We start from the raw sequence: 25727 nt of genomic DNA, 5'->3' as shown, positions 1-25727 counted from the left end.
GTGTGATTTTGATCAAGCCTCTCTGTTTTGTGAATTCTTGATTCATTCAACTTGAACATGGAGTGATGTTTAAACATTAAGCAATGTGAGATATGTGCTGCAAATGATATTGACATACTTACCAGGGTACTTGTTATTTGATTGAGAAGAACCCCATCATTTGATATCAATGGAAGATACACTGTAAATGGATTGAAGGGTTGAATAAGGAAATTATTTCAGATTTGAAATAACTGCAAAAAATGTTTAGATTTTTATTTTTTGAAAGTAGCAAGTCTACAAAATCATTTTCTTTGCACTGATGCAAAATTTCAGATGTCTGCAGATTTGAAGGCTGCTTTTCTTGAAATGGAAAATCATGGATTGAAATGATTGGAAGAAGAACATGTGACCTTTGACCCTTTGTGCCATTTTGTAAGGGCATAATGTTGCAATGAAGTGTAGGACAGAGTACAAGTAAATGTGAGGCTAGATGTGAATGTGTCTGGTAACATTTTATTCTGTGATCTTGTTGAGCAAATTGAGGGAAATTAATGCAATGTAGACCTATAGCCACCAAGGTCCCTTGCATTTATTTCTAAACAGATTTTCAGAAAAGTCTGTTGTGCAGTGGCTGATCGGGGGGAAGGGGGGGGGGTGCATCAGGTGTGCTCCCCTCTTTATTTTGTGTTAATACAAAAGAAATAAAAACAAAAAAATGGGGAGGGGGCACTTGTGCCCCTCATTAATTTTATAAAGGTGCCTCCATTTTATGAAATTCCTGGATCCGCCCCTGGTTTTGTATGAACATGCAAGAAAAAAAGGTTGAAGAGATGTACTACAGTACATGATATTGTGAAATGTTCAGTGTGGTGCAAGGGAGCGATTTTATGCAGACATAATACTGTGGATACTGGACTGTAAAATCAAATAATGTTTGCTATTCAAAAGAGTTGCAGATCTGTGACCGAAAATTTAACTAGTGGAAAAAGGAGAGACTTTGTGGCATTCCTGGCATTTCAGTACCTAATCCCTTTCTTGGCCATTCTTGCATTAAACAAAAGAAATCCCCCCCCCCCAATTATGCCACACTGTAAAGTATGGATCACAAAGAGCTCCTCTCTGTACTACATTTATACTATACTTACCTCATGGTTTCACATTAAAGGGGCTTCCAGAATACTTATATAATTTCAGATTTGGTAATACATGTACAGAACTGTGTGTACATTAATCAATTGTTTCATGTACAGATCTGTGGAATTTAGTATGGTCTTTGAGCAGGATAACCAATACAAATTGTTCAGCTGTACTCTGTAAAACCCAAAACATATACTGAACAAGGTTGATGACATATATGAGGCTTAAAGGGTATGTACAGTTCTGGTTGAGGTGAGGATTTAGCTTTTAACATTTTGCTAGATATTCAGAAACCACTCTATGAGATGTCTCTATGAGACTCTATAAGAGCATGCAATTCTAAGCGGTATCAAAAGTATTTGATGAAAATCGGTTTTGAAATGGCTGAGATATCCAAAAACAAGGTGAAACAAAGAGATCCTAATAAAAGGCGTGGCCTGTCGCCTTTTATTATTATCACTTTTTTGGATATGTGGGCCATTTGAAAACCACTTTTCATCAAATAAATGTTGAATCCTTCGTAAAATTGCATGCTCTTTCATATTTCATAAGAGATTTCTCATTATCTCACTTAGGAATGTTCAAAACATGAATCCCCACCTCAACCAGTACTGTACAGTCCCTTTAAAGGGTGTGCACAGTTCTGGTCGAGGTGAGGATTTAGCTTAAATTAACGTTTTGCGAGATATTCAGAAACCACTCTATGAGATGTCAAAGAGCATGCAATTCTAAGGGGTATCGAAAGTTTATTTGAAGAAAATCGGTTTTGAAATGGCTGAGATATCCAAAAACAAGTCAAGGTGAAACAAAGAGATCCTAATAAAAGGCGTGGCCTGTCGCCTTTTATTATTATCACTTTTTTGGATATCTCAGCCATTCGAAAACCAATTTTCATCAAATAAACGTTAAATCCTTCTTAAAATTACATGCTCTTTCATATTTCACAAGAGGTTTCTCATTATCTCACTTAGGAATGTTCAAAAGATGAATCCCCACCTCAACCAGTACTGTACAGTCCCTTTAAACATTCCAGTAATGTAACAATTATAGTTCTGTTACAGTACCACTTGCTTAACAAATTCACCTATAGGTGTAGAATTTATGCATGCTTTCTTCTTTTGTTCTCTTGCTTGGGCACCCATTCAAGCATTCTCATCAATGTTAAGCTGCTATGTCATCGTCCTTGTTCACTGTGATTTGTTTTATAAATCTTGCCAACATTCTGATTGCTCATCCCTATCACTATGAATTTTGGAACTCTGTTCTGCCAAGTATGACCAATTTTTGTTCAAAATATCATATGGAGGTCTCCTTTAATCCGTTGCCAGTGAACTGATTTTGCTACAACCTGCATTTCCCTTTTAATAGACACTGGCCCGAGTATACTAAAGGGACTCGTCCTATGGGTTAATTAAAGATATGAATTTTCATGTGAAATGAAGTTGATACCTTTTAATGCCATGTTTATGAATGAATAGAATGAAGAGAATATGAAAGAAGAAGACAAAAATATCTGCATTTTTTTTCTGTTTCTTCTGTAAAGCAAATTAATGTGTGTGTTTTCTGTGTGATTATGACTTGTGTATTTTCTTTTTATTATGTTCTTGTGTGTATCGAGATGAGGAACTTGGGATGATAAGGAATGGCTAAGGGTGGGAGAGTGGAGGACGAAAATGATGAAGAGAAGAGAATGGAAGCTAAGAGATTGCAGTCAGCAGGATGGAAAGACAGAAGCGAGACAGAAAATAGGAAGGATGCTGGGGAGAAGAGAAGGAGAGTGAAGGATACTGGAAAGAGAATGAAAGAGTAGGATGGGAAGAAAAAGAAAAATAATGTGAAGGACATGGAGGAGGAAAGAAAGAGGAGAGGGGTGAGGAGGATGGAAAGAGTGGAGGATAGAATGAGAAGAGAATGGACAAAAAGAATGAGAGCAGAGTGGAGGTGAACAGTTGGAAGAGAGAAAAGGATGGGAGGAGAGGGGAGGAAGAGGATGGAAAGAATGAAGGAATAGGATGGAAAGAGAAGGGAAAAAATAATGTGAAGGACATGGAGAGGAAGAGAAGGAAGAGAGGGAATGAAGAAGATAGAAAAGAGGGGAGGAGTAGGAGGAAGAGAGGGGCGAAAAAGGATGGGAGCAGAGTGGAGGTGAAGGGTTGGAGGAGAGTAAAGGATGGGAGAAAGGGCAAGAAGAGGATGGAAAAAGAATGGAGGAAGATACAATGATGAGAGTGAAGGATAGGAGGGCAATGGAGGAGGAGGGTAGGGGAGAGAGGGTAGGAGTAGGGTAGAAAGAGAAGAGAGGAAAAAAAAATTGTAGGAAAGTGGACGAAAAGTATTGAAGGAGAGCAAAGGATAAGGGGAGAGAGGAAGAAAAGAATTGGAAGAGAGAGGGGAGGAAAATAATGGGAAGAGAGTGGTGAAGGGGAGGAGAGGGAATTAGGATGTTTCAATTCATCCCATACCTATGACGGGGATGTAAATAGATTACGCATTATATTTTTCATGTTCATTTAATTCTTTTTCTAAAGTCAAGCTTTTATCGTTTGACTTAAAAGAACTTGTAGGACAAAGAAAGACGTATTTTGTCTGATTTTGCAACACAAAATGTGTCAATGAAATATCAATTGGTTATGATTTCTTGTGAAGAGAACCTGTAAGTATTATCAATGTTGTTTACAGTGGTGTCTATCCAGTGCATAACTTTTTTAGGGCAGCTTTTGTCTATTTTGTGCACTTTAACAATGTTTGTTACATGTTCATTGCTTCAAAATCATCGGATAAATTGTATGATCTATGTATCTAGTAAAGCTAGGAATACAAAGTGTATATCAGATGAAATAATTGTGATTTAGAAGCGTGTTTTATGAATGGTGTATCTGACAATTTTTGACAAGTCTTTGCCCAATGTTACCACAGCTAGAAATTCATACGTTCTAACAAATGACAAATTATGTTTAAAAAAGTATTATGTAAGCGTGATCACTGTGCTACTTTGAGGCGCAAGAAGAATAGATAATTGATTTATTGATTGACAATTAATGGGCTTTTCTGTCCATGTGAATGCTTGCAAAAAAATCTTGAGATTTGGAGCGTGATTGTCATTCTCACTATTTCTGACTGTGATGTGAACTCATGTAAAAAATCTTGAGATTTGGAGTGAGATCGTCATCCTGCTATCTTGTGCATGTGAATGTGGTTATTTTCATCTTCTTCTTTTTTTTGAGCAGTGTTGAAATTTCCATGGTTGAGCACACATATTAACCCATTGAAGACAAGTCCCGAGTATACTCGGGCAGGTGCCTATGGGAAATGCGTGTTGTAGCAAAATCAGTCCGTCCTCAACGGGTTAAAGTTTGGAAGTAGTGCGAGGCTTTGACCGAACTGAGCTGCTCACTTGGTGAATATAATTGCCCCAGAAATATATTGACCTTTTCTCCGCCCCTCCCCCATCTCTACAACACACCAACACATCATGGTAATTGAATAGATGGTATGCCTTGTGAAATTTTGTCTTCTATGTGAATGCAGTCCATTCTGTTAGATTTCTTTTATTCCTGTTCTTGTCGAAGCAGACAAAAACTGCCTGAGGTAAATCAGAGTGCCCTGCATTGCTTTCAGGTGCAATACCATTGTCAAAGTTCATTTGTAAGGGCAAATGGGTCTTTAATACTTCTGTTTCATATTTGTCTGTGTTTGTGTGTGTGTGTGTGTGTGTGTGTACGGATGGATGTTTGCTCTCCTAGTCATGTCCTTGTTGACAAGGAAATAATTTGTTGTTTTGGTTTTAATGGTGTGTATCACTCAGAATTGATTATTTACGCAAGTGATACATTGCTAGATAGTCTTCGACAAGTCATCCCACATGTCGAGATTTTTTCCCCCACTTTTTTCACATTCAAGCAAATTTTCTACACTACTGTAATACCAAACGTGTTTGCATGTATTTCAATTTCACAAATTTTGTGAGAGCCACGATTTGCAAAATTCTAACGCATGTGAAAGTTCTTGTTTTCACTGTATCTATTGAATTACAGTGCTCAGCAATTCATGAAATTGCATGCGGGGAAAAGAAGCCACCACGAAAATATCTTACTTTCCAGTATCTTGCAAAGGGAGTAGCCATCTGTAATGCTGTATTGTGTTTGAACTTATATCTTTTAAACCCATAGTCACTTTTGTGTGTGCAATAGCATTGAAATATATTGAACTAGGGATCCTGTGAGGGTTACTGCAAAACAGGAAACCTTTGGATGCACAAAGCTTTCACATACAACTGTATCATTTTGCAAGGAGCCGCGATTCATGAAAGTAAAATGCATGCGAAAGTTTTTGTTTTCACAAACGAGTACTGGTACATATGCTACTCTTGTAATTTTGTAATAGTCAGTGATTCATGAAAATTTCATGTGTGTAAAAGACTGTCAGCTTCAATGCCCAGAAGTTTCATGCCTCTTTAAATGTCTGGTTTTACATTATATCTTGTAAATTGCATGATATCCATATGCCATTATTCATCTCTATGGGTGTAGTGTACAAACTCGGCTGGGTTTTGGTAGCTGTACCTCCAACCCAATTAATGAAAAAAACTAATCAGAATGTCCTTTCCTGGAAGTTATTACACCATAAAGTAATCAGTATTCATGTTAAGTTCCAGCTTGACCCTGAAGTGGATACTGAATCAGAATTCTGCATATGAAATGTCGTTTGTCTCGAACATCCATGTCCAATGGATGCACAATAATGGATCTATGATGATAGTGCTCAGTGATACATGTAGTTCTATTCAAATGACAACTCTCATTATGTATGCCCATTCATTGGTTTGCGTGTGGATTGGACACGCGTGAGGTGACAATGATACCATAGTATTTCATGTTTGCATGCTTGATTGTGTCTGAGCTACAACCAGAAAGGTTCATGATATGAAATTTAAGCACATTTGAGCTGACGTCCTTTTTTTTTGGCATGAAACTTTCGCAAATTGGCATTCAAGATGGTGTGATGCAACAGTGTACTGGCATTCAGTGCATTGTGTAGACAAACATTTGTGTGTGTGTGTGTTTTACTGTCATGAATCTTGGTTGTTTGCGAAAGATTCATGCCAACTAAAAATTTCCTCCTGAGATAATTTTATCCAAAAAACAAAGAGGTTAATGAAAGGTGGGACCCACCGTTTAGTAGGACCAGTTTGTTTTACTTTTCACTCCAATTTCTATCAAATGAAATTTGAATTCCCCTTAGAATTGTATGTTTTATCACATTTCATAAGTGGTTTCTAATTATCTTGCAAAAAGTTGACATCTGAATCCCCCAATCTCAACCAAAACTATATCACCCCTTTAATGCTGCTTATGAAACAGGTCTATTCAGCCTGAACGTCGCACATTTAGAATCCTCTTTTTTTGTTCCTTTACGTGTTTGTTTTTGAATGTATACGTGCGGGTAGCCTTTATATCATGGTCCCACCCTTCCTCTTTTAACACACAATTCTTAACATCTCGATCATGTTTATGTCAAGGTCGAAATGAAATTAATTGTGTAGTGACAACAGCAGGATCATATAAATTCAATTTTATTCAACCCACAGTGCTATACTATCTTTTCTGAAGAGGTAAAACCTGGCAGTAAATTGTTTCCCAGGAGCAAACAAGTAGAGATAACAAGCTTTGCTTGGTAAACTTGTTTAAGGTGATACAATGACACCCGTTCAAATTGGCAGTAGGGATAAAAGTCAGTGATTAAATATTTGTATGCGAAATTGATAGCAGAATATGATAGTTGAGCCAAGTGTTGAGTTGTGTGCTGACACTTAAATTCTGCCAATAATATTTAGAAAAGCTGAATAAAGTCAGGACTTCTTTTTAAATTTCATTGCTGGACAATTGAAATTGACAGGTTGAAAAGCACTAAATTTGCCTAATTTTTATGTCACATGTCTCTGTTTGACAGTTTAAGGAGCGAGTGTCGGATGTCATACAGCCATACCACGATGACTTTTGGTTACGCAGGTTTCTCAGAGGTATGTTTTCCTAGAAGATTAACTATTTTGTATTCTTTATGTCATTATTTATTGAACAATATTTAAAAGAATTACAAAAACTATTAAGGTATAGAAATACATGAGTGTACAAAGCAAGAATATGTCATATGAAAACTTTCATATGAGTAATTAAGCAATGTACAATAGACTTAAAAGAGTGTTTGGGCTGTTTAAATCGTTGAGTAATGTTCCTTGATATCATAGATTTTATAATATAAAAAAAGAATATTTAATGAATTATATGTTCCTTTTATTTTGAATTCGTAAACTCCTGCCTTTTTCTTAGGTCACATTGTCTTTCACCTATTTTGTAGACAGTGACTTCATGAAGAGTGATAAAAAAGTTTATAATTATGAACGATCAAGCAACTGTCTCCCCTTGAAAGATTGATAAAAAATCTGAAAATGATAAAAGATTTGTTCTTTGTAACTTGTATTCGTTTTAGCTGAATTTATACCATGATTAAATTTTTCATCCTGTTTGCATATCTTCAGGTACCTTTAACATTATCCAACATCATTGTGACAGTCAGAACTTTCTTCCAATTTGCTGTAGTGCCCTAGTAATGATGATATTTTGTTTATTATACTGTATGGTGCATTAATCTTTATAATGAGCGAATGTTTCCTCTTTCTTTATTATTTTCTGTCATCAGCCAAAAGGTTTGACATCAAGAAAGCTGAGGGACTCTTCAGAAAAGTAAGTGTTCTGTCCACATTCATAGTACTACATGTGTAATCCAAAAGCAAGTATACAACTTGAAATCTCTTCTAACGTAAGTTCAGGTTTGCATGAATATACATTGTGTAAGTGTTTTGTGTAAAAGTGACAAGCGACATAAACTTGTATGTCCTCTAGTAAAAAAAAAATGTAAATGACTGGATTGCAAATAATAGTTTTCCTTCTTTATTTTTAAAAGAAAAAAGAAAAGTTCACATGCTTTAGATTTCAGTTGCACACTGCTGATCATCATGGCATATATATTTTCATATTTTCATCTTCATTCAGAAAAAAATGCAGATGTTATTCATCTTGGTTAAAATCTGGAAAGAATCTTCCACATAGGAAAGAGAGTATTTAGGTTCATGCTAGCCCTACTTAACCTTGGCAGGGGGCAAAGCCCAAAGGGTCCATAACTAACTCGTTTTTAGAATTCTTTGGCAACACAATAGAATGGCAGCCAGAGCTAAGTGTGTGGTGCACTTTATCTCATATTTCATTTACTTTGCAGTTGTTGTATTTTGAAGAAATTTGTAGGTAGTCTGATAATTTGCCAATTTGACAACATGCCAAAATATTGTCATCTGTATTCAACACAAATTCAGCTTTACTGACCTTGGTTTTAAAATTTGATGATACCTTTTTTTTTTTTTTTTTTTTTTTTTGCATGTACATCCTGTGGTTGTTATGTACAGAGTTATCAGTTACAGATTTTTGAGAACAATGAAATATTTTTCTTGAGAGATGTATGGGATATGACAAGAGTAAATTATTTTATATATGAATGGTACCATAGCTGTTCCAGCTCGGTTCACTGAATTCAGCTTGGTACCCCACTTGTCTGCTATTTACAATAATATCTGTGTACTGCCGTGGTTGTTTACAGTAAGACAGTAATGCTCAGGTGAGCATGAGGCTCACTGTCCACCCCCCCCCCCCCCCCCCCATTATTGTTTGCCAGGGTACTGCATAATGTTTGAAAGCATCGGTCGGGCCAAAGAGATATTCACATGCAGAAAAAAATAATAATCCATGGTGAAAGGTGTTTTGAGCATGGACACTGAAAAACACATTGTCACAGTGGAGTTGAAAAATCCTGTTTAATAAAGTTTGAAAAATGCTGGGCACGATGTCAGAGCTGTGCTGCCATTTTCACTATTTTTTTAGAACATCGTTGTTGAAAATAGATGGTAGTAGTTGACATGCATTGGGATGAATCTGTTTGTCAGTTGCTTTCTATCCAAAACTTATGACAACAGACAGAACTTAAAGGGACCGTACAGTACTGGTTGAGGTAGGGATTCATGTTTTGAATATTCCTAAGTGAGATAATGAAAAGCCTCTTATGAAATATGAAAGAGCATGTGATTTCAAGAAGGATTCAACATTTATTTGATGAAAATTGGTCATTTTCAAATGGCTGAGATATCCAAAAAAGTGCTAATAATAAAAGGCGACATGCCCCAACTTTATTAGTATCTCTTTGTTTCACCTTGTTTTTGGATATCTCGGCCATTTCAAAACCGATTTTCATCAAATAAACTTTTGATACCCCTAGAACCGCATGCTCTTTGACATCTCATAGAGTGGTTTCTGAATATCTCACAAAACGTTAAAAGCTAAATCTTCACCTCGACCAGAACTGTACACACCCTTTAACAAATGAAAATATTTACAAACGAGAGATGGCTAGGGTATTTCAGAGATACACATTTGTAGCTGATGTAATGTTACAGTGCTTGGGTATTAAAAATGAGATGTTTTAAAACAAATGTAGTGAGAGTTGGTTCAATCAAGCATACTTTTCTAGAGACAGCATAGATACGAGGCCCATTTGCATTGGCATAATCACACTTTGCATTAAAACAAGTACATATGCTGTAAAGCAAGATATTTTTGCAACATGACATTTTCTTCAAATTGCTATTGGCATTCAATTCATAAAATGTAGACAAGAACTTTTGCATGCATTTTAATTTTGCTAATCTTGGCTCTTGAAAAATTCATGAAATTGAAATGCATGGGAATATTTCTGGTTTTACAATGTATTTCTGGTGTACCATTTTCTGGTTTAAGAAGAAAAAAAAAGGAATAAGAAGCCAGAAAACTTTTTTTTTTTTTTTTTTTTAGGTTGTGAAGTGTGAGAGAGTCAAGAATTAAACTACATGTATAAATGGAAATTTTGCCAAACATTGTAGGCTGTATTACTTCAGTGTCAAAACAGCCTTCTGCTACCATTTGACGATTTGATAGTGCAAATCCGACGTCATTATATTGCCAACAACAACAACAACAACAACAACAACAACAACAACAACAAAAAACCTGAAGTTCTGGTAGTCTATTCATTGTCACAGAATGTTCTTATATAATGGGACAGTTTAGCCTGCAGGAAACCAGGGGGTCTGTTCACATTTGTCCAGACTGAACTTCACATCATGTTGAGCAATAGGCAAGCTGCCTTGTACATAACACTTGTTTTGTAGTCTTTGTGTCACACAGTTGTGATATCTGACAAGACTTTTTTTTTTCCTCCCTTCACCCCTACTCATAGCTTTCATTTCCTCCTTGGACAAAGCCATGGTCTGGAATTATTGGGGCATGGAGGATTGTTGAGTATTATGGTAGCAAATCAAAAAAAAAAAAAAAAAAGGAAGAAAAGAAAAAAAGAGAAAGAAATACCCACACAGCCAAAGGCTTACTTGATTAGGGTAATGTTACACAAGCTTCGCTCAGTTTCTCTCTCCCTATCCATTTATCTATCTGTCTGTCTATCTATCTATCTATCTATCTATCTTTCTGTTTGTCTATCTATTTATCTGTCTATCTATCTATACTATCTATCTATCTATCTGTCTGACTATCTATCTGTCTCTATCTATCTATCTATCTATCTGTCTGACTATCTATATATCTATCTATCTATCTATCTATATTCATGTACATACATACATGTACATCTGTGTCTCCATCTACATAATTTTTTTTTTTGCCTCCATCCCTCCCTCTCTCTGTTTTAATTTTTTTTCCTCTAATTCTTTCTTCATGCCTGTTACCTATTTTCATTTCATATTTGAAATAGATCTATCGACATGGAAAGTGCAGTTTGTTTTCATCATCTTTTCAGAGCACATTCCTGTACAAATGTAAATGTGAACATTGATGGGAATATTGAGTATGGTGATCATGAAAACTGCGGATAAATAATGTAGCATTTATGCTATGATGATACTGTAATCAACTTTTATCTTTCAATGTTGATATAATTCCAGTGCAAATATGAACTACAAATGTATTTACGAAAGTATATGTGGAAAACTCCTCCATTTTGAACGTCAGAATAATTTGTAGTAGTCAATTGTTAAATGTTGAGCACATTATAAGGCATACAATGTATGTTCTGGGAACACAGCGGGAGAAAAGTGCATAAAAATGAGGAGAGTGATTAAAGAAGATTATCTCATCTAGTTTACCTATGTGATGAACCTTGACCTCTATTGTACATTTTAGTTACATTTTGATTCAAAGGGTCTGACATCATTACAGGAAGGTCTAAACTTCATCGAGAACATCTTTAGTAAATAAAAAATGAAAAGGTTGTGATTGAGGGAGAAATATCAGTGTCATAAATGCACACTTCAAGTGGGCATTGATTTAAATTACCATTTGTCACCCCCTCTCCTTAGAACACTGTTGTCTATGGATGTGTTTATCAACTTTTCCATGTTTGAAATGCATAAAAATTTAACACCCACTATCAAAAGGTGTTTGCAAATGTCGCTCAGATCTCGTTTCTCGAGGTGTAATGTTTATCAACTCTTTCATCAGTCCATTGGAAGACCTTGTCACTGTGCACTTCCATTGCACAGTTTGACCCATGGAGCAGCTGTGTACAATGTAGTTGGCCATGGTTGGTGTAGGCTGGTCCGAGAGCTATCTGATGCATTTCAAAATGACTTTGCATTTATCAACTCTACAAATATGCCATTTTGGTTCAAATGCATTTGCAATCACACTTTTCTTTTGGCATTTCAGAAACACATTTCTAACCACATAATCAAAACAGCTTTTAGTGTATCAACTGCCACGCTTATGGAAGTTGTTTGGAAACCTTAATTCTGTACTAGGAGTGAGTTGCACGATAAGTGCACCTTTTTTTTTTCTCCCCTCTCACTCCTTTGCTACAAACAGGTGAAATTCAATTAACGTGAGAGCACATATTTATCCATTTCAACCGCATAAAGTACTATTGTATTTGCGATGCCAAGTTCCCTTGCCACATGATGGGACAACTCTTTCGTTGAACCAACAACCTGGCACAGAGCCAAACTGAAATCTGGCCTGGCAAACTTGAATGGAAGGGAAATGAACCAGATGGAAAGGAAGAAAGAAAAAAAGAAAGAAAACAAAAATATTAGCCTGCAGTCCTGAATTCAGACTCGTCACCACAAAATTGAATGAGCCTGTGGAGTAAAATCCTGTTATTTTCTTCCACCCATAGACCGATTCTAGTTGCTTTGGTGTACCATTGAGCTACAAATGTACAAGCTCCATGGATGTACATTTGTACATTGTCTGTGGTGGGGAGGGTGGAGAGAGGATTTCAGTGGACATAAACATCCCTGTTAATGTGTGAAATAGGACGAAAGACTTTGTTGCGCATGTCTTCCATGACAAACACACCTGTTAGGATACTGGATATGCCGAATATTTTGTGAGGTTTTTATTTTCACAAATTTTGCGAGTCTGGTGTTATTCGCAAAATCAAAGGCATGCAAAAATATGACTCTAATCCCGATGTGAATGTTACATACACGTGTACATTTCTCCGTTCAGTACAGGACTCTACGATCGCAAATTTAACGACTCGCGAAATCATCTGGAATTCCCGGTTTGCGAAAATTTAGACTCCCGAAATATATGGCGTATACAGTTTATGTTTGTTGAGGGATGGTTATTGTTCAGCAGTAACTTTGATAGCAAATGCTTAGACAGGAATTGATAGACATTGATGCAGAAGTATCTAATTTTAGTAATGAAGTTCTTGGTAAAACAAGATCCAGTAGCAACGTAATACCTTGTAGCTGATAAATTTTCATCATACATGTGAGACAATGACATCCTCACCTTCTCAGGGGGGTGTTTCATCAATTTAGTCAGCACTGACAAGTTGTCAGTCACTGGCAATTTCAGCAAAATCCTTGGTTTTGATTGGCTGAGATGCTCTGGTCACTGACTGTTACCATGGTGATTGTCAGAGACTGACAACTTGTCAGCACTGACTAACGTGATGAAACACCCCCCAGATTTGCGTTGTGCAGTTGCGACTAATATTACTGTTTTAATGAGAACACATAACACCATACAATATTCAGTATTTTTTTAGTTTAACTCGTTAGGGATGGACTGATTTTGCAACAACACGCATTTCCCATACACACCTGTCTGAGTATACTCTTTACTCGTCCTCAACGGGCTAAAGAAAACTTTTCAAGGACCATTGAAACTCTCTCCATTTCATTGACTTACAAGTTCTCAATCAGTGATGGTTGAAATGTGGCACCTGTTAGGAGTTCATGTAATGTACATTGAAGGCTTAAAAGATTAAATTATTATTATTTTCTAAAGGAAGGTAATACTATCTGAGCTTACAAGAATTTTTCTCCTTCATTTTGACTCACAAAGAAAAAAACGAAGAATTGGGAAAGAGTTAGAGGCGATATTGATATACCTTTTATGTGTTATGCATTCAAAGTCTAAGTGACTGAAAATGTTGACGTGTCGATTGTATTAATACCATTTATGCCTGGATTCAGTATTCAAATGTAGTCCTTGGAGAGCAGGAATGTGATTATTGTGCTATTCAAGGAGAAAATTTATTCCAAGAGAGACAATTTAACGTAGTAAAAACAGCAGCTCAGGAGCGACAGAATGGTAAAATGCACAGCGAAATAAAGTAAATTGGGATTGCTTTGACTAAATCAGTGTCGGAACAGTACTTTCGTTGAACCCTTTGGGAAGAGCAAAAGATCTGTTTGGGGCATTGTACTGGAAATTGCTACAATTGATAGTGACTTTGCTCGATACATTGGTCTTCATTGAAGAGCAATTGGTGTTGGTGTCACTATCAATAGCAACTCATGTTCATGCCTTGATCATGTGACCAAGGTGGTGATGTATGCCTACATGTGTTCTGTCCAAGCAATCACTGAGGGTGCATTTTCTGGAAGAAAACATTTTGTCTTTCATTCGACATTATCATCTGATACAGTATCCAGTAGTGTCTGAGGGGAGAAGTAGTTTTTTTTGTTGTTGTCCAAATAAAAGAAAAAATCTCAAAGTATTTTAGAATTCCAGTGTTTCAAGGCAGTGAGGGATATTTAAGCAGGAGATGTGCTAGTCATGTGATCATTTATACTGCAATTCTGAGCTACCTGGATGGTGTCAAAACTGTTAAAATTTCTGTGTGATCTTCCCAGTCATAACCTTATGATGTGTAATTTTGCTAATATAAAAAGAGAAAAAAAAACTTGGTCACTGCACCTGTGCGGCTATAGCTTTTCTATCAATATGCAATCCAGATTTGGATTCTGCACCCTCAAAATAGGGTACAGCCATTAAAAAAACAAAACCAAAACATCGAGCGGATAGTAAAACAAGGTGACAAATAGTTGCAATGTGGATAGAAAGCTCAAACATGATTATTAAGTCATGATAGTTACCATTCGTTTGTTGTTGTTAAGCTAAGAATGACAAAACCTTGTGCGCTGAGAGTGATAATGGCTGGAAATAGATGTGTGAATGTGATTTAATGGGAAGGCCAGCATTTGCGATTTTCAGAAGGGATTGTAATACCAGGGTGTCTTTCAAGCACGTCTGTGATTATGTATTACAGTGCTTCAGAGCACTGAGGTGCGCAGAACAGCCATTGTTCTTTTTTTATACTCATGGTGATACTGCTTCTTCAGCAAAGAGGGATTTTGTTTGTTTGTTTCTTGTTTAGTTAATTTGAGCCAACAAAACACAGATTTCTCCTTCTCTTTGGTGCCTAAATTCAATGTTTAGAAATGGCTTCAGCCATCAATCAAATAACTGCCTCCTGTGTTGCCATTTATTGTAATTTTCAAGGGTGCAATTTGGCATTTTCTTTTCAATTCTCCAGTGTGTTCAGAACTCACTTGTCCACACTCTGTTAAAGTAGTAACCAATTTGCTGACTAACATGAAGCAGCCTTCCTGCATATTGTTAATTTTGGCCCATACCTTGTAAGATCAGGGTATACCTATTCTTCGGTGTATTTTTTTTTTTTTTTTTTTTTTTTTTGGGGGGGGGGGGGGACTATCATAAAAACATGAATTTCACACTTGACTCACTCTATTCAGTTATTGGCAAGGAAAAGACCTGAATCAACAAAGAATTTCATTTATAGTGGTAGATACTGAAAAATATGAAAATGTTTCCGAAAATTGAAACGCTTGAGAAAAATAATTTCTTTAAATGGTTGTTTTTTTCTTTCTTATGTTGATAGTAAAACACTGAGTTGCTTGTTGAAGAAAACCATTCAAGAAGTGAGCTGCTCATCTAGGGAATTTTTGTCCTTGTTCTGGCTATTAAATAGCTCATTCTTTCTATGTGCCCCAGCGGTATTGTTGATTTATGTGACATATGCAAACCAGAGATTTCATGGTATACCCCAGATTTGATGTGTTTACCCTGAATAAGCAGGCGTGCCAGTCATTGCCAACTACAACCACATTATGACAATGGCTGCATTCATCCATAGACTAATCCAACATAACAAAACAAGCATTGCTTTGTGAGTACTGTACAAGGATAGTGATACATGCGCTCTTAGTAGGCATTAGTATGCACAGTACAAACTTGTTCCATGCTGTCGCGCTATTGAATATTCAATCTGTAGATAGTAAATAAGTCAGAGACTGCTAAGCAGTCCTAACCGAGGACTATTTCTTCTTTTTTTTTGGGGGGGGGGGGGGAGGGTAGACTGTTATGGTGGTAAATTCTATTTGAGAAGAGTTGTCATTTCTTTTCGACTTGATACTTGCATGCTCTTCCCTTTTCTGGTCATAGCATTTCCTTTCAAGACTGATATTATAAATATTCACAAAATTAACTCCTAATGAAGATATACTGCTTCCTATAAAACAAGGGCATGCATTTTGTGCTGTCTCCAAGGTGGGAAATCACTATAACTTTCCCACTATAGCAGCACAGGTGTAGTGACTGAGTTTTTCATATGAGCAAAATTGCATATCATAAACATACATGTATGATTGGGAAGATCACACAGAAATTTGAGCAGTTTTGACACCATCCAGGCAGCTCAGAATTGCAGTATAAATGATCACATGACTAGCACATCTCCTGGTTAAATATGGGCTATAATTGCCTTCAAACATGGAAACTCTAAAAAACTAAAAAAAGTGATAATTCTTCTTTCTCATTTCATGCAATGTAGTTCTTATCTACTTAAAAGTTGTCGTACTAATCCCAATTAGGAAAATATACTTGTGAAATATGTGGGGTAAACAATATCCTCACATGTCTAAGACTTCATTCAAAAGTTAATATTGAATTCCTTTGTCACTAGCCAGTGCTAAGGACATGAAGTCTCACTGTTTAAAAAATGGCAAAACTCTCGCATTGTGGGATAAGAAACTTCTTTCTCTTCTTTTCATTCTCCAGCTTCAAATTTCAGTCACCAGTTCAAAGTGGAACACAGGATCTTCTCCTATCATTTGCATGATGGTTTGATGATACAGTTTTAACAGAGGCTTTCGGGATTCAGCAGCTTTGTGATGTAGGAGCCTAGAATGTGAATCTATTGTTGCTGTTGTAGTTGTATTGTTCCGTTATGATAGTATTGCCATGGCAACTCAGAAATCTGCTCAAGATTTGCTACAGGCTTCTATCGCTGAGCTAAAAAAATCCAGTGCGGGGGAAAATTAGATCACGCAGTAAAAAGTGTAGGAACGTAAAAGCCGATGACGCAAATGGCCTTTAATTCATGGACCATAAGACACCGACTCATTCATAAATTAGATGATATCTTGACAACATCAGCTCGCTGGAATTGGTCGTGATGTTGTACTCATCAAGAATTGACTACCGGTATATAATCACTTCATGTAATGGGGATGGCGTGTTTGTATCTTACCGGCTGGGAAATGTCACGTTTGATGGTATTCCAAGATACACACACCCTTCTGTTATATGACATAATTAGTAGGCAATATAACATCACATATTTTGTAATGTCACGTCCCTTTCTAAGCCACTCCCTGCCTCCACATTATATGAATTGTATTTGTATAATACAGAAAAAGGGCTTACTGAGTGAAAAACAAAACAACACAAAATACCTATAATTGATGAATAGCACAATGCCCATTGTTGCATATCCATGTATTGGAATTTTGTGGTGAAGTGGCATGGCATGAAATGTAATATTTGCATTCATGATTATGGAAGCGAAAAGAACAAAAGAAGAGAGAGATTCATACAGATCTGTCATGATGCCAACAATGTGCCATGGACAGTATGGTCTCAAATAGTTTGCATTCTTCTGCTGTAAAAAGCCTGCTCACTGCCAGCTCTGTGGGCGGGATAGTTTGCATGAAGCGCTATCGACTGAGGTACAGGGTACTGTATATGCCAAATATTTTGCGAGGTTTTTGTTTTTTGCGAATTTCGCGAGTCAGGTGCTATTCGCAAATTTAAAGACACACAAGAATATTGACTCTGATCCCGACATGAATGTGACGTGCACACATACAGTCAAACTCGGATACCTCGACGTCGGATAAGCCGAATATCACTTACCTCGGGGGCAAAATGAAAGTCCCGATTGTTCCGATGGAGTTTCCGTGTATTAAAATTCGCGTAGCTCGAAAAAAGATAACTCGAAGTTCGATTACCTTGAAGGGAAATCTAATGTCCCGATCTTAATTAACTTATTGTTTTTCCCAGCATGTTGCTCGAATCGAAATTGCAAACATCACTCAGCATCTCCGATTAAGCGCGCGTGGACAGCGAAGACATGTCACAAATGTTTTCACACTCGATTGTAAATATTCTGAGACCAGAACAATCGCGCGCCCAAGAAGAAATACCCGATACACAGCTGACAAGGAAAATCCCCAACACCTACCAACACACGTACATGGTATGCACATAGCACCCGTGCCAATGGAGTGCTTTACGATAGCACTACGCGCTGCCCCATCATTTGCTTTTCTTTAACCACTGTGTTTTGATTTTTGATCGAGACAGTCATACCGTGCGCGTAGATTTCTCAGCCGTCGGGGCGCACCTGCTTACGTTGACAGTTATATCTTTGCCATTAATCACGCTCCACTGTCAAAACATCAATCTCCCTCGTAGTGCCTTTTTTTAAACTATTTTTTTTTTGCCTTTCACGAAGTTTACTTCCCCGAGAACGCAAGCACTGAAACTTTTTTTTTTCCAGCAATGCGATTATGAAAATCTGGTAGTATATCACAATGAAGAATAGAATACACAGGGCTCCGCACTAAGTTTTATCGGGCCACCAATATCATTGATTTTTATTTTCTGGTGGTCGAAAGTAAAATCTGGTAACAAAAAAAAAAAAATCAGGAAAAACATTAGAAAAACTAAATCGGTCCTACTAAACATAGACAAATTAATATCAAGCATTATTGAAGTGATACAGATTCCCATGTCTAAAACAAATGAATAGAAAATTCAATCATCTTACTCTGTGTTTAAAGATTTGACAAATAGGCGTAGAGATTATTTAAAAAGTTGATGCCCATTATATTGAGGTCAAAACTTACGTTTGAAATGAGAAAATGGGAGCATTTGCTGACATTTGTTAGCATCCGACATTTGTTTTAGCATTGTAAAAAGCCGAAAGTTACCGTTATTCATTTTTAAATGTAAAAGCAAACAACCGACATTCATTTTAGAATCTTACGGAGCTGAATACTATCCTAATCCATTTCCAAACGTGAAAGCAAGCATCCGCTATTTGTTTTAGCATCTAACTGAGCGGATTAATACCATTAATCATTTCCAAATGTTAAAGCAACAATCTGTTATTTATTTTTGCATCGTACGGAGCAGAATATTACCGTTATTCATTTCAAACATCCGACATTTATTTCATTATCGAACGGAGCCGAATGTTACTGCTGTCCACTTCCGAAAGTAAAATGAATCATCTGACAATTATTTTATCATCGCACGGAGCCGAATGTTACTGTTTTTCATTTTTGAACGTCAAGGCAGACATCAGACATTTTGGACCATGAAACGTATAGCTGAATGTTACTGATATTTATTTCGAAATGTACCGTAGCAAATATCCAATATTTTTTTTATCATCGTATGGGGCAGAATGTTACTGCTGTTCACTTCCAAACATGCCAAACGTAAAAGCAATCATTCAACATACGTATTTTAGCATCTTCCGGAGCTGAATGCTATTGACATTACTTTCGAACGTAAAAGCACACATCCGGCATTTATTTTATCAGCGTACGGAGTTGAATATTATTGTTATTCACTTCAGAACATCAAAGCAAACATTCGACATTTATTTTAGCATCTTCCGGAGCTAAATGTTATTGCAATTTACTTTCAAACGTAAAAGCAAACATCCAGCATTTATTTCATCATTGTCAGGAGTTGAATATTATTGTTACTCTTTTCCGAACGTCAAAGCAAACATCAAACATTAATTTTACCATTAAACGCAGCTGAATGTTACTGTTATTCATTTCGAAATTTAAAAGCAAACATCAGACAGTTATTTTAGCATCATATGGACATGATGGAGCAGAATATTACTGCTATTTTCTTCCGAACATAAAAACGATCATCTGACATCTATTTTAGCATCTTCCGGAGCCGAATGCTGTTCCTATTTACTTTCGAAAGTATAAGGAAACATCCGACATTTATTTAACCATCGTACGGAGTTGAATGTTATTGTTTTTCATTTCCGAACGTCATAGCAAAAATTCGACATTCATTTCAGCGTCATCCGGAGCCGAATGTTATCCTTATTCATTTCCGAATGCAAAATCAAATATCTAACATTAGTTTTAGCACCATACGGAGCTGAGTTTTATCGTTATTCATTTCCAAAAGTATGAGCAAACATCCGACATTTATTTTAGTATCATACCGAGTCGAATATTACCGTCATTCATTTCCACAATTAAACGCAAACCCCTGACATTTATTTTAGCATCTTACGTAGCCGATTGTTACCGCTGTTCATTTTCAAAAGTAAAGGCAAACATCTGATTTTTTTTTTTTTTTTTTTTGGTGGCGCGATCGGGCCACCAAAATCTTTATTTCTGAAATTTTGATTTCATTTCCGATTTTCACTCAATTCATTCATATAAAAGTTGATTCAATTCAAGTTGACAAGCATGCAAACAATCAGTAGGCACTATAACAGACACCATGTTGAACATCAATAAACGTCGAACATCGATAAACATCGGATAAGTCGAAGAAAATTCGACGTACGCGTACCTCGAAATTCGCGTACGTCGAACCATTTTCTTCAGTCCCGACGAATTCGAGGTATCCGAGTTTGACTGTACATTCCTCCATTCAGTATACTGTACTCCAAGATCACGAATTCAACCACTCGAAAAATCCTCTTGAAGTCCTGATTCGCAAATATGTAGACTCGCTAAATATATGGCGCATAGGCCTACAGTAATAGCCACAATGTTTGTTATGTCCTCTTATTCTTTGTAAATCATTGTGCACTAGATTGTGCCTCCGTTGAATGCTATGACTGAGAATGTAGACAGACACGTCAGTTTTTCAAATCACTTCATTCTGCCATGCAATGCTCTGTGAGCTTACTACACATTCACACTCATAGTGAAAATAATACTGATAATAATAATAATAATAATAATAATGATAATAATAGTAATAATAATAATAACAATAATAATAATGATAATGATAAATTATGATAATGATAAGTACAGCATTTGTAATGTGCCATCGATCTATTGGCCTATTCTGAGGCGCAGAGGGATATATAAAGAGAATTACACACATTGTATACATGTAGTTGTACGTATAAAAGTTGAAGAACAAGGAAAGATATGTTCCCGGTAAGTAATTCAACAATATACTGATATGGGTTAATGGTTGTTCAGAGGACACAGGCTAAACATAGGTTATGCATCTACAATCATAACGACATATTTGAATACTTTAAATACATTGAACTTTGAATACATTATCATGTTGTTGTTGTTTTTTTTTTGACAAGCGAGGGCACATACATATGTATACATGCTTATCGCACAAGAACATACTGTAAAAGTGGCTTTACGGTGTTGAAATTTTCGCACATTTTGCGCAACCAGAAACTGGGGCGAAAATAAAAAACACGCGAAAATGTTTGCTTGCCATGTGTTCCAGTAGTTGATGTCTTGATTCCGCGGAATTAAAAACAGGCGAAACTCTTCTTTGCCGGCCGAACGCGAAAAATTAGTTGCGCAAAAATATCCACTTTTACAGTACCGCAAAGCCCAAAATTTATGTGAGCATGAAACTGTTGCAAATTTTGCAAGGAGCCAAGATTGGCAAAAGTAAAAGGCATGCAAAAGGTTTTGTCTACACAATGCATTGAATGCTAGTGACAATTTGCAGAAAGTTTCATGCAGCGAAAAAGGCTGTCAGCTCCATTTCGTGAAAATTTCATGCTGTGAATGTTTCTGGTTTTACAATACTGTCCACATTGCAGAACCTGTGCAGTATCTTTCACTCATTGCATCAAACATACCCAACCAAAACACATACATTAGCCATGTTCAGACGTATTTCTAGTCTTACCATGACCCTGTGTCCACACGACGGTCGTGGGAAGAAACTCCGACCGATTTACCACGGCCTTCGTGGGGATCACCGTGGAGGGTCGCTGTAACTTCCGGAAGTGGTAGCGCCAGCGCATACGAGCATACGATTGTTTTTTACCAGCGGCATTTGTCTTCTCCATTCTTGTTGATGAGAATTTCTGAGTGCTAGCTTCTTCGTCGCGATCGGCTAGGTTAGAATTGTACTGCATACGCACGTGTAGGCCCTACTCGTAAAATGTTAACATTGTGATTTGCCCTCAGAAGTTTTACTTAGGTCGTAAGGTATGTAAGGTCATAGAAACTCTGAGGGCTTGTCCGCACGGGCAATTTACTCCGACCGGCTAGTCATGGTAGCGAGATACTCCTGAAAAAAACTCAGGAGTATCTTGGTCGGAGGAAGAGGTCGTGGTAAGTTCCCCGACCGGAGGAAGTTACCATGACCTTGTTCAGACGGGCACTACTCCGACCTTTCCTCCGACCTTTCCTCTGACCACCCTCCGACCTTTCCTCCAACCTTCCTCCTACCAAGCTTCCTCCGACCCTTCCTCCGAAGTTACTCCGACCAAAACTGCCTTCGTCTGAATGCAGCTACTGTAAGGAGGAGGAGAACTCAAGATTAAACTTTGAATACATCTGGATGACATGCTGAGACGCAGCTGGGACAACATGGAATACATTGACAAATCACACTGGGCATGGGACAACACACCTTGACACAAAGGGACATATTGGGACACATGGGGAGAACTAACCGCAGCAGCGACCCCATACGGACAAATACGTACCGTAAAGGGGTCGCACAGCAAACCTATCCTGTCACGGAAGCACCTGATATGGCTAAGCATTTACGTGACCAGAGACCAAAATAGAGGGTTTTATACCGAAATTAGTGGCCTTACTCTTAGATAAGATACTTACAATCACGGCAGGCGAAGTCGATTTACAATATGATCTGTTTTGAGAGCCCTGTGAAAGAGTTTATCCGAGGTTTTTATAGTCCTACCGCATTTCGTATTGTAGTATGACTTACACAGCGCATGCGCTAATATGGATAAAACGTAGCACATACTGTAATACGCAATGTATGCGTGTGGAAAAAAACCGGACGGCTCGCTGAGAACTGAAATGAATATTCATGAGACGTAACAAATAGAATGCATGCTGGGCGATGATTTACTATCGGGCCTACCGGCACTTATTTATTTCGTTTTTAAAGCGCATTTCGAATGTGTGGTTCATTATTTATTTGCAATAAAGGAAGTGCACACATAATGAACATCTGGAGATGTGAAGGATTAAGAAAATAATAGGTGATTTTCATGATAGAGGGTATGTTTTGTTTTGTTTTTTTATTTTTTTCCCCAGTCTGCAGAGGAAATGCCCCGGATGTCTCATCTATGTAGATCAAGTTTCCTTTCACACTGTACATTATAGTTTTATTAAATGTTGTACATTCACAATGGGCTCCACTCACAAGCTCTGCTTCTTGGGGACTCATATTCATTTTTGCTTCATGTTCATTTTCTACTGTGATTTGAATTGAATACACTTCTGTTACATACATGTTTTGTTTATTTCCAATAGTTGAGAATTGTTTGATTATTTATTGAGAGACCTTCCCCCCCCCCAAGACTTCTATCGCATGAGAGGAGATCCTTCCTGTCTTTCTTTTTCTGTCAGGCTTGTCACTTTCTGTTTGATTGTGTGTATGTGTGTGTGTGTGTCCGCGTGCGTGTGTGTTTCATAATTATTGTGTGTAACAAGTTGGAAGAACTGGAAGCTAAATTTCTATGTACTGTGACATACAGATAAATAAAATTGACTCTTGAGTATTCATTCATTTTCATTCATTCATTCATTCATAGCAATGGGACAAGAAGTGTCTTCTGAAAATTTTTGAAATTTCAAATGTCATAACTTCCTTATTTTTATCCGATTTTTATCATTCTTGCACTGTTCTGCTGGATTTTTTTTATCATTGTCGTGAAATTGATAAAATTTTAGATTGGCTTTCATCTTAAAGGCATAATGGATTGGTTAATGAAAAACTAGAAATTAACCCTTTCAGATCCATCCACATGGTCATTGGGATTGTATTCCATTGCTCCCCATGGCTTTTTTTTTTTTTTAATGTTGTCTTGCTTGATCAATACCCTTTTAAGCCTTATACATACGTGTATGTACAATACTGCTGAAATGCATGCCGGTATTCCCCAACGCGTTTACATCGTTCGTTTGCTTGCGATCGGCGGTCATGCCATCAGACAAGGAGTATGTATTCGTAGAGGCGCACGCATTTCTGTGGTCATTTCACTCGTGCCTTTTTTTAACCCATGATCCGATCCCGGCTTTGCAGCAGCGTGGCAGATGACATGATAGAACGAGTTTACTTGTGCAGATTTTTAGAAAAATTGAAAAAATTACAGCAGTATAAAGATCTGATTGCGTTTGTTTTCATTTCATTCCTTCAGAATGGTCTCATAATGAAGATAGGCACAAAAGGGATAACAAAATTTGTCCTGTTGTTTACCTTTCAAGAACGCATGCACAAAATGTGACGAGAAAAAAATAAAAAATAAAAAATCATAAAATCATAAAATCATCGCAGTCCCGTTGAAATTTGCGGAAACAGTAGGCGCGAAAAGGATCTTGAATTCGGTCCTGCATGCCATGTTGGTTATCAAAAACGCATGCACAAATGCGAAGAAATTATCGGGAAAAAAACTATGTACTTTCAATCCTTCTTGTGCGTGCATCACAACAGATTACAGCCGAAAGAATTCACGAAATCATCGCAATCCTGCTGATATCTGAGGTATAGAAATAGGCGCAAAAAAATCGTGATATTCGAATAGTGCGAAGAGATTATTGGGGGAAAAATAAAAGACACATTTTCAACCCCTTCTGGTGGTGCATCATAAAGATTACAGCCGAATATCAAATCATGGCAATCCCGTTGAAATTTGAGGAAACGATAGGCGCAAGAAGGATATCGAATTCGGCCCTGAATACTGTCTTTCAAAAAACGCATGAATAATTCCGAAGAGATTTTCGGGAGAAAAATAAAGAATGTTTTTTCAACCCTTCTGGTGTGTGCATCACAAAAGATTAGAGCCGAAATAATTCATAAAATCACCGCGATGCCGTTAAAGTTTGAGGAGACAATATAGGCGCAAAACAAATCATAAATTCGGCCGTGAATACCTTCTAATCCGAGAGGACGCGCATTTACGAAATGTGGGAGAGAATATCGGTAAAAAGTATAAAAGGACACATTTTCAACCCCTTTTGGTGTGTGCAAAGTAAAAGATTACAGCCGTAGGAATTCATGAAATCGTCACAATCCCGCTGATATTAAATTGATAGGCCCAAACAGGATCATGAATTCGGCCGTGTTATGATCTTTCAAGAACGCATTTACGAAATTCGAAGATTTTATCGGGGAAAAATAAAGAACACATTTTCAACCCCTCTTGGCACGTGAATCATTAAGATTATAGCCGAATAATAATCCATGAAATCATGGCAATCCCGTTGAAATTTGAGGAAACAATAGGCGCAAAAAGGATCGTGAATTTGGCCCTGCATGCTGTGTATCTTTCAAAAACGCATACCGCATGCACAAATTCGGGAGAAAAATAAGACACATTTTAAACCTCTTTTGGCGCGTGCATTATAAAAATTACAGCCGAAATGATTCATGAAATCATCACAATCCCGTTGAAGTTTGAGGAGAACAAGAGGTGCAAAAAGAATCATGAATTCGGCCGTATCATTTCTTCTAATCCGAGAGGACGCATTTACGAAATGCGAAAAGATTACCGGAGCAAAATAAAGGGTGCATTGTCAACAATTCTGGTGTGTTCATCACAACAGATTACATCCGTACAGTGATCCGAAGTAAAGTTCATGAAATCGTCACAATCCCGCTGATATTTGAGTTAGA

The 25727-nt window shown here is 37.1% G+C and overlaps 1 protein-coding gene across 1 annotated transcript in view; it reads left to right on the top strand.

The window, feature by feature from the left end:
• LOC139739333 (SEC14-like protein 2) overlaps positions 1 to 25727 on the top strand; it is a 48870-nt gene that overhangs the window by 1585 nt on the left and 21558 nt on the right. The window contains exons 2-3 of the mRNA XM_071649949.1: positions 7069 to 7138; positions 7816 to 7859. Coding sequence (XP_071506050.1) covers positions 7069 to 7138; positions 7816 to 7859 — 114 coding nt within the window. The remainder of the gene's footprint in view (positions 1 to 7068; positions 7139 to 7815; positions 7860 to 25727) is intronic.

This window comes from Diadema antillarum, unplaced genomic scaffold (genome assembly GCF_040938485.1).
Source record: "Diadema antillarum isolate AM-2024a unplaced genomic scaffold, OU_Dant_1.0 seq00000796_RagTag, whole genome shotgun sequence".
NCBI classification, from domain to species: Eukaryota; Metazoa; Echinodermata; class Echinoidea; order Diadematoida; family Diadematidae; genus Diadema; species Diadema antillarum.
Note: the sequence above shows the minus strand (reverse complement) of the source record. Positions and strands in the feature narration are given on the sequence as shown.